Source organism: Oncorhynchus masou, chromosome 29 (genome assembly GCF_036934945.1).
Source record: "Oncorhynchus masou masou isolate Uvic2021 chromosome 29, UVic_Omas_1.1, whole genome shotgun sequence".
NCBI lineage: Eukaryota > Metazoa > Chordata > Actinopteri > Salmoniformes > Salmonidae > Oncorhynchus > Oncorhynchus masou.
The window spans coordinates 48,487,443-48,497,442 of NC_088240.1; the positions used below are offsets into that span (position 1 = coordinate 48,487,443).

General features: G+C 40.9%; 1 protein-coding gene across 18 annotated transcripts in view; it reads left to right on the forward strand.

Moving 5' to 3' along the window:
• The window catches only part of LOC135519932 (E3 ubiquitin-protein ligase MYCBP2), a 317,195-nt gene that overhangs the window by 276,003 nt on the left and 31,192 nt on the right, over positions 1 to 10,000 (forward strand). For 17 of the 18 annotated variants that reach the window (XM_064945153.1, XM_064945157.1, XM_064945154.1 and 14 more), the window contains 5 exons: positions 557 to 658; positions 2,218 to 2,346; positions 5,084 to 5,216; positions 5,504 to 5,607; positions 9,290 to 9,478. In XM_064945153.1, the coding sequence (XP_064801225.1) occupies positions 557 to 658; positions 2,218 to 2,346; positions 5,084 to 5,216; positions 5,504 to 5,607; positions 9,290 to 9,478 (657 nt within the window). The remainder of the gene's footprint in view (positions 1 to 556; positions 659 to 2,217; positions 2,347 to 5,083; positions 5,217 to 5,503; positions 5,608 to 9,289; positions 9,479 to 10,000) is intronic. The other variant, XM_064945155.1, reaches the window with a different exon arrangement.

The window sequence follows — 10,000 nt, forward strand, 5'->3', positions numbered from 1 at the left end:
TTTGAGAACTTGTACAATTGGTGTCTGACTAAATACTTTTTTGCCCCACTGTGTGTGTATGTATGTATGTATGTATGTGTGTGTATAATATTTTTTTTAATACAGTAGTTGAATATTGGAATGTGTTTGGAAATACACTTGGAAAGTATTGGAATGTATTTGAAATTTTAAAATCATATAAATACAACCATGCATTTGAACCTAGGTGTATTTGAAATAATGCATTTGTAAATAAGTATTTGAAAAAAATGTCAAATAGTAAGACATTATAGTTGGACATTATCATTTATAGGACATTATTTAAAAATGATTTCAAATATTTTTTCCACATTATTTGAAAATAATAAATACACAGAAAGTAAGTAGCTATAACAAATAATCAAAATACGCATGTATTTGAACCCAGGTCTGTCGTGTGGGTGAAGCATTTGTATGAACTGCGCTCTGTGTGTGTGTGACAGATGTTTGTCATTACACATATATCAGGTTAGTGTATTTGAGTACATTCTTGGGATATTCTCCTTTATCCTCTCTGTCCTCTCTCTCTGTACTGTAGTTGTGGCTGGCCCTGGCCTCTCTGTGTGTGTTGGACCAGGATCACGTGGACAGGCTGTCCTCGGGCCGCTGGATGGGCAAAGATGGACAGCAGAAACAGATGGTAAATTTTATTTGTCACATACACATGGTTAGCAGATGTTAATGCGAGTGTAGCGGCCTTGAGATAGAAGCTGTTTTTCAGTCTCTCGGTCCCAGCTTTGATGCACCTGTACTGACCTCGCCTTCTGGATGATAGCGGGGTGAACAGGCAGTGGCTCAGGTGGTTGTTGTCCTTGATGATCTTTATGGCCTTCCTGTAACACCTACACCACATCGGGTGGTGTAGGTGTCCTGAAGGGCAGGTAGTTTGCCCCCGGTGATGCGTTGTGCAGACCTCACTACCCTCTGGAGAGCCTTACGGTTGTGGGTGGAGCAGTTGCCGTACCACGCGGTGATACAGCCCGCCAGGATGCTCTCGATTGTGCATCTGTAGAAGTTTGAGTGCTTTTGGTGAAGAGACGAATTTCTTCAGCCTCCTGAGGTTGAAGAGGCACTGATGCGCCTTCTTCACAATGCTGTCTGTGTGGGTGGACCAATTCAGTTTGTCTGTGATGTGTATGCCGAGGAACTTAAAACTTACTACCCTCTCCACTACTGTTCCATCGATGTGGATAGGGGGGGGGTGTTCCCTCTGCTGTTTCCTGAAGTCCACAATCATCTCCTTAGTTTTGTTGACGTTGAGTGTGAGGTTATTTTCCTGACACCACACTCCGAGGGCCCTCACCTCCTCCCTGTAGGCCATCTCGTCGTTGTTGGTAATCAAGCCTACCACTGTTGTGTCGTCCGCAAACTTGATGATTGAGTTGGAGGCGTGGGTGAACAGGGAGTACAGGAGAGGGCTCAGAACGCACCCTTGTGGGGCCCCAGTGTTGAGGATCAGCGGGGTGGAGATGTTGTTGCCTACCCTCAACACCTGGGGGCGGCCCGTCAGGAAGTCCAGTACCCAGTTGCACAGGGCGGGGTCGAGACCCAGGGTCGAGACCCAGGGTCTCGGGCTTGATTACGAGCTTGGAGGGTACTATGGTGTTAAATGCCGAGCTGTTGTTGACAGTTGTCGCAGTACCATCATGAACATTCTATTGAAATGGTTACTTGCATAGTGGAGTCTTTTGTTTAGACGTGTTGCTAGCTAGCTGAACAATGAGCCTTATTCCCAGCTCATAACGTTGCTACCCTGCTTGAATCTGCCGGCAGATACCAACCAGGTTCAATGTTAGCTAGCTGCTGTAACATTAGGCTATAACTAGCAATGCTAATGGTTCTGAGATATGAATAATATTACTACACAGATCATACACGTAACGTCAGCTAGCGTTAGCTAGCTAACAGTACACTTGAACTTGAAATGAAATTTCTGTGGCTAAACCAACTAGGCTCGTAATGTAACAATTTTATTTGTGTTTACAGATGGCATGAAAGTTCACATGTTATAGAAGGCATTTCTGCCAAATGGCTTTCTTGTGAAAGAGTGATGGGCGTCATACGCCTAGTTTCCTTAAACTAGTCACAAATTCAAGCTGGAAGTGCCCTTTTTTTGTGCACTTGCCCCCTGAAAGGTCTGTGCACAGCCTTGCCGAGGTGTTCAGGTCGTAACCGAAAGTCTCGTGCTCCCATCCACAGCCTATGTGCGATAACCATGACGACAGCGAGACTGCAGCCATCATCCTGTGTAACATGTGTGGTAACCTGTGTACCGACTGTGACCGCTTCCTCCACCTGCACCGACGCACACGCTCCCATCAGAGACAGGTCAGTAGTACCCACATTCACCTGTAGGTGGCAATCTGCTCCCAGTCATTCCATTGCCTTCAGAAAGTATTCACAGCCCTTGACTTTTTCCACATTTTGTGTTAGACTGAATTTAAAATGTGTTAAATTAAATAACAAAAATGTCACTTGCCTACACACAATACCCCATAATGTCAAAGAGGAATGATGTTTTTTGAAATATTTTCAAATTACTTAAAAATGAAAAGCAGACATTTCTTCAGTCATTAAGTATTCAGCCCTTTGTTATGGCAAGTCTAAATAAGTTCCAGATTAAAACAAGTCACATATAGTTGCATAGATTCACTCTGTGTGCAATAATAGTGTTTAACTTCTTGATACTACCCACCCCGCATGCGGGAGCGTAATCATAGCCTCAAACTAATTAGCATAACGCAGCGGCCAGAATATTTTCCTTTCATGAAAGTCACAAATGAAATATATTGAGACACAGCTTAGCCTTTTGTTAATCACACTGTCATCTCAGATTTTCAAAATATGCTTTACAGCCAACGCTTGACAAGTGTAAGTTTATCATGGCATAATGATATGCTAGGCTCTGCTACCAGCAGGCAACATTTTCACAAAAATAAGAAAAGCAATCAAATGAAATAATTTACCTTTGAAGAACTTTGGATGTTTTCACTCAGGAGACTCCCAGTTAGATAGCAAATGTTCCTTTTTTCCAAAAAGATAATTTTTGTAGGCGAAATAGCTCCGTTTGTTCTTCACGTTTGGCTGAGAAATTGACCGGAAAATGCTACCACTACAACGCCAAACTTTTTTCCAAATTAGTTCCATAATATCGACAGAAACATGGCAAACGTTGTTTAGAATCAATCCTCAAGGTGATTTTCACATCTATTCGATAAAATATCCACCGGGACAATTGGTTTCTCATAAGAAGCGATTGGAAAAATGGCTACTTGTGTACTTTACGCAAGATTTTCTGCGGGAGCCATCATGTGACCACTTGCTCAATGTGGTCCCTTACGGCTATTCTTCAACATAAATGAGTAAAAATATGTTACAATGCTGTAGACACCTTGGGGAATACGTAGAAAGCGTAAGCTCATTCGGAGCCGATTCACAGCCATATAAGGAGGCATTGGCATGCAGGGCTTTCAAAATATGGTGCACTTCCTGGTTGGATTTTTATCTGGGTTTCGCCTGTAACATCAGTTCTGTTGCACTTGCACTCACAGACAATATCTTTGCAGTTTTTGGAAACGTCAGTGTGTTTTCTATCCAAAGCTGTCAATTATATGCATAGTCGAGCATCTTGTTGTGACAAAGTATCCCGTTTAAAACGGGAACGTTTTTTATCCAAAAATGAAAATACTGTCCCCGAGTTACAAAAGGTTAACATGACTTTTGAACGACTACCTTATCTCTGTACCCCACACACACACAGTTATCTGTAAGGTCCCTCAGTCGAGCAGTGAATTTCAAACACAGATTCAACCACAAAGGCCAGGGATGTTTTCCAATGCCTCGCAAATAAGTTCACCTATTGGTAGATGGGTAACAAACAAAAGAAAAATCAGACATTGAATATACCTTTGAGTATTGTGAAGTTAATCATTACAATTTGGATGTTGTATCAATACACCCAGTCACAACAAAGATTCAGGCGTCCTTAATAATACTGAAAAACATTTTTTTTTATCCTGAATACAAATCCAGTACTACACGTTACTAAGTACCACTCGATATTTTCAAGCACAGTGGTGGCTGCATCATGTTCTGGGTTTGCTTGTAATCGTTAAGGACTGGGGAGTTTTTCAGGATAAAAAATAAATGGAATGGAGCAAAGCACAGGCAAAATCCTAGAGGAAACCTGGTTCAGTCTGCTTTTCCACCAGACACTGGGAGATGAATTCACCTTTCAGCAGGAAAATAATCTACAACACAAGGGCAAATCTATACTGGAGTTGCTTACCAAGAAGACAGTGAATGTTCGAGTGGCCGAGTTACAGTTTTGACTTAAATCTACTTAAAAATCTATGGCAAGAGCTGGAAATGGTTCTGTCAATGATCAACAACCAATTTGTCAAAGCCTGAAGAATTCTGAACAGAATATTGGGCAAATGTTGGACAATGCAGGTGTGGAAAGCTCTTACCCAGAAAGACCCAAAACCGTAATCGCTGCCAAAGATGATTATACAAACTATTGACTCAGGGGTGTGAATACTTATGTAAATTAAATTTCTGTATTTCATTTTCAATTAATTAGCAACATTTTCTAAAATCATGGATTCACTATGTCATTATTGTGTATATAAATCTGTTTAGGACTTTTTTAATTCAGGCTATAACACAAAATGTGGAATAAGTCAAGCGATATGAATACTTTCTGAAGGCACTAGACTGGGAGCCTGTCAAAATGTCATTCTTCTTTCACCTTTTTTGCCACCTGCAATAATGTGTATACCCTCATTTGTGAAGACCTGACCATCTGTAAATGTTAAAGATGTTCTACACAAAATACAACCTAAAATGACTTTTACCCCTACGTTGGCTATAGTAATTTACAAGACAGTTTTTGGACATGCATTTAGCTTAAGGTATTGATTAGTCATGCTCTGTATTTTCAATTTTACCATTCATTCTGAAAATGTCTAACACCCTACAATCCAATTCATATTACAACAGCATCCCTTTCTGACAGGAATATAATTCAACATGGCGGTAACCGTAGTCTGCTGTTTCTCTCCAGGTGTTTAAGGAGGAAGAGGAGGCAATCAAAGTAGACCTCCACGAGGGCTGTGGGAGGACAAAGCTCTTCTGGCTCATGGCTCTGGCCGACTCTAAGACCATGAAGGCCATGGTGGAGTTTAGGGAGCACACAGGTAACAGACCCTTTCTAACCCTGTCCAGAAACAACCCCAGCTTACCATTACCCCCCTAGACACTTGTGTAGATCTGAGAGAGACTGAATATGGTTACATTTCCACCGAGCCTATTAGAAGGTAAAGTGGAGCTACTACTTGTTGCTTCTACCTTTCTAATTCTCCACGATCATAAAACGACACCGGCTGTCATGACTGTTGATCTGCCGTGTCATGTTAATGACAGGGATGTGTATGTCGTATGATCCTTTTGTTGTGCATAGCTAATGCTCTGCCTCTATGTGCAGGGAAACCAGCCTCCAGCAGCTCAGACGCCTGTAGGTTCTGTGGCACCAGGAACGGCACCGAGCTCTCAGCCGTGGGCAGTGTCTGCTCTGACCCAGACTGCCAGGTACCAATCACTCAACATCCGTCATAATGATCATTGTTCTGAATTGCATTGATAAAGCTCTTTTCATATTCAAGTGTTCAGAGAGCTAAACTTACTTAGTCCAGTCATAGTGATCATAGTAACATATTGGATCTACAGTTGAAATCTGAAGTTTACTTACACTTAGGTTGGAGTCATTAAAACTTGTTTTTCAACCACTCCACAAATGTCTTGTTAACAAACTATAGTTTTGGCAAGTCGTTTAGGACATCTACTTTGTGCATGGCACAAGTCATTTTTTCAACAATTTATTACAGACAGATTATTTCACTTATAATTCACTGTATCACAATTCCAGTGGGTCAGACATTTACATACACTAAGTTGACCGTGCCTTTAAACAGCTTGAAAAATTCCAGAAAATGATGTCATGGCTTTAGAAGCTTCTGATAAGCTAATTTACATAATTTGAGTCAATTGGAGGTGTACCTGTGGATGTATTTCAAGGCCTACCTTCAAACTCAGTGCCTCTTTGCTTGACATCATGGGAAAATCAAAAGAAATCAGCCAAGACCTCAGAAAAAGAATTGTAGACCTCCACAAGTCTGGATCATCCTTGGGAGTAATTTCCAAACACATGAAGGTACCATGTTCATCTGTACAAACAATAGTACACAAGTATAAACACCATGGGACTACGCAGCCATCATACAGCTCAGGAAGGACACGTGTTCTGTCTCCTAGAGATGAACGTACTTTGGTGCGAGAAGTGCAATCAATCCCAGAACAACAGCAAAGGACCTTGTGAAGATGCTGGAGAAAACAGGTACACAAGTATCTATATCCACAGTAAAATGAGTCCTATATCGACATAACCTAAAAGGCCGCTCAGCAAGGAAGAAGCCACTGCTTCAAAACCACCATAAAAAAGCCAGACTACGGTTTGCAACTGCACATGGGGACAAAGATCATACTTTTTGGAGAAATGTCTCCTGGTCTGAAGGAAAAAAATAGAACTGTTTGGCCATAATGACCATCGCCATGTTTGGAGGGAAACGGGGAGGCTTGCAAGCTGAAGAGCACCATTCCAACCGTGAAGCACAGGGTTGGCAGCATCATGTTGTGGGGAATGCTTTGCTGCAGGAGGGACTGGTGCACTTCACAAAATAGATTGCATCATGAGGTAGGACAATTGTGGATTTATTGAAGCAACATCTCAAGACATCAGTCAGGAAGTTAAAGCTTGGTCGCAAATGGGTCTTCCAAATGGACAATAACCCCAAGCATGCTTCCAAAGTTGTGTCAAAATGGCTTAAGGACAACAAAGTCAAGGTATTGGAGTGGCCATCACAAAGCCCTGACTTCAATCCTTTAGAAAAATTGTGGGCAGAACTGAAAAAGCGAGTGCGAGAAAAGATGCCAACAAACCTGACTCAGTTACACCAGCTCTGTCAGGAGTAATGGGACAAATATCACCCAACTTATTGTGGAAGGCTACCCGAAATGTTTGACCCAAGTTAAACAATTTAAAGGCAATGCTACCAAATACTAATAGAGTGAATGTAAACTTCTGACACCCTGGGAATGTGATGAAATGAATAAAGGCTGAAATAAACCGTTCTCTCTACTTTTATTCTGCCATTTCACATTCTTAAAATAAAGCGGTGATCCTAACTGACCCAAGACAGGGAATTTTTACTAGGATTAAATGTTAAGAATTGTGAAAAACTGAGTTTAAATGTATTTGGCTAAGGTGTATGTAAACTTCTGACTTCAACTGTATATAGCTAGCTCTTTCAAAGTGTTCAAAATGCGTAGGCCATACAACTTGAATGTTTAACTGATAAATTCTTTGGAAAAGTGAGACGAGCGGGGGGAAAATAAGGAGAAAAAAAGTTTATATACTATAACGACCTTATTTCAACACTTAGCAACCTAATATGTTTATTGTATTTAACTCGGCAAATCGATTAAGAACTAATTCTTATTTTACAATGACAGTCTACCCCTGCCCTAACCAGGACGACGCTGTGAAAGTTGTGCGCTGATATATGGGTCTCCCGATCATGGCCATTTGTGATTCAGCTCGGTATCGAACCAGGGTCTGTATTGACGCCTCTAGCACTGAGATGCAGTGCCTTAGACCACTGTGCCACTCAGGAGATTTTAGCCTCCTGGGGATGCTAAAAGAGGCATAGTTCAGCCATAATCTGAGCAGAACTTGTATATCTCTTTATTGCAATTTTTCATCTTACAACTTTTCACATTTCAGATATTTATTTGTATTTTACGTTTGAGAAAAGGGAAAAATGGCATCCTTTAAAACTTCTTTGGGCTTGGGGGCAGTATTTTGACGTCTGGATAACAAGCGTGCCCAAAGTAAACTGCCTGTTACTCAGGCCCAGATGCATATAATTAGTAGATTTGGATAGAAAACAATCTAAAGTTTCCAAAACTGTTAGAATGATGTCTGTGAGTATAACAGAACTGATATGGCAGGCGTAACCCCGAGGACAAACCATCCAGGAATTGGCTTTTTTTATGTGGGTGGTTTTCAATTGAATGCCAATTGAGTGTCTAATGGGTTAGGACCCAGATTGCAGTTCCTTTGGCTTCCACTAGATGTCAACAGTCTTCAGACATTGTTTCAGGCTTGTTTTCTGAAAAATTAAGAAGAGACTATTCTGTCAGTGGACTGGGGAAGCATGCAGTACTGGTTTGCGCACCCTTCGTTGTTTTTCCTTTCTTTTGAATACGCTATTGTCCTGTTGAAATATTATCGATTATTCAGACAATTGACAAACTGAGGATTAATTATAAACATAGTTTAACATGTTTCGATGAACTTTACTGGTACTATTAGGATGTATTCGTCTGCATGTTTTGACCGCCTTTGATCCAGTGGATTACTGAACAAAACGAGCCAACAAAAACGTTTTTGGGATATAAAAAGGGACTTTATCGAACAAAAATAATGCAACCAGATGAAGATCTTCAAAGTTAAGTGATTAATTTTATCGCTATTTCTGACTTTTGTGACTACTTGGTTGGAAAATGTTTGTATGCTTTGGTAAGCGGGGCACTGTCCTCAGATAATCGCATGGTCTGCTTTCGCCGTAAGGCCTTTTTGAAATCTGACAAAGCGGCTGGAAGAAGAACAAGAAGTAATTTTTTAAGGAGATGTATAACACTTGTATTTTTATGAATGTTTATTATGACTATTTCTGTATTTTGAATTTGGCGCTCTGCAATTTCACCGGATGTTGTCGAGGTGGGTCGCTAGCGGCTCGCCTGTGCCAGAGAGGTTTAAACATTAAATTAACTTCGTATGGCTTATTTTACCTCATCCGCCACAATTATGAAAAACCCAACTCGGTAATAATGATCATAGTAATGGATTTTCAACTGTCTAAATTTACCTTACCTGCCACCGGTGGGAGACACCCAACTCAACTTGGCTTATTAGGCTTGGAGTCCATTTCCGTCCAGTCCATTCAATATATGGACATTGAAACTCAATTTATTTTAAATTGTACAGTTCATGAATTGAATTCCAAGTCACTCTCTAAATTGATAGATTTGACCCAGACTCTTCTGTACAGTATCGCACTGCAAAGGGTGTTGCTATTTTAAACACACTTTAAGCAAAGTTGGATTTGATTAGATGTAAAAAGCATAACATGACCCTCCGTGTCCTATGTAGGAGTATGCCAAGCTGGCGTGCAGTAAGACGCACGCGTGCGGCCACCCCTGTGGCGGGGTGAAGAACGAAGAGAGCTGCCTGCCCTGTCTGCACGGCTGCGACAAAAGCACAGGCTGCCTGAAACAGGACGCCGACGACATGTGCATGATCTGCTTCACAGAGGCGCTCTCTGCCGCTCCCGCTGTCCAGGTATACTATACTGTACACAGAATTAAATACAATATGTTATTTATTTATTAATAGTATATTGTATCGCTATGGTACTGACTTGCTTGAATCAGACGGTGACTCACACCTGGGTTCAATTAGTATCTGTTTTCTTTCATATATATGTGTGTGTATATATACAGTGGGGCAAAAAAGTATTTAGTCAGCCACCAATTGTGCAAGTTCTCCCACTTAAAAGATGAGAGGCCTGTAATTTTCATCATAGGTACACTTCAACTATGACAGACAACATGAGAAAAGTAAATCCAGAAAATCACATTGTAGGATTTTTAATGAATTTATTTGCAAATTATGGTCGAAAATAAGTATTTGGTCAATAACAAAAGTTTATCTAAATACTTTGTTATATACCCTTTGTTGACAATGACAGAGGTCAAACATTTTCTGTAAGTCTTCACAAGGTTTTCACACACTGTTGCTGGTATTTTGGCCCATTCCTCCATGCAGATCTCCTCTAGAGCAGGGATGTTTTGGGGCTGTTGC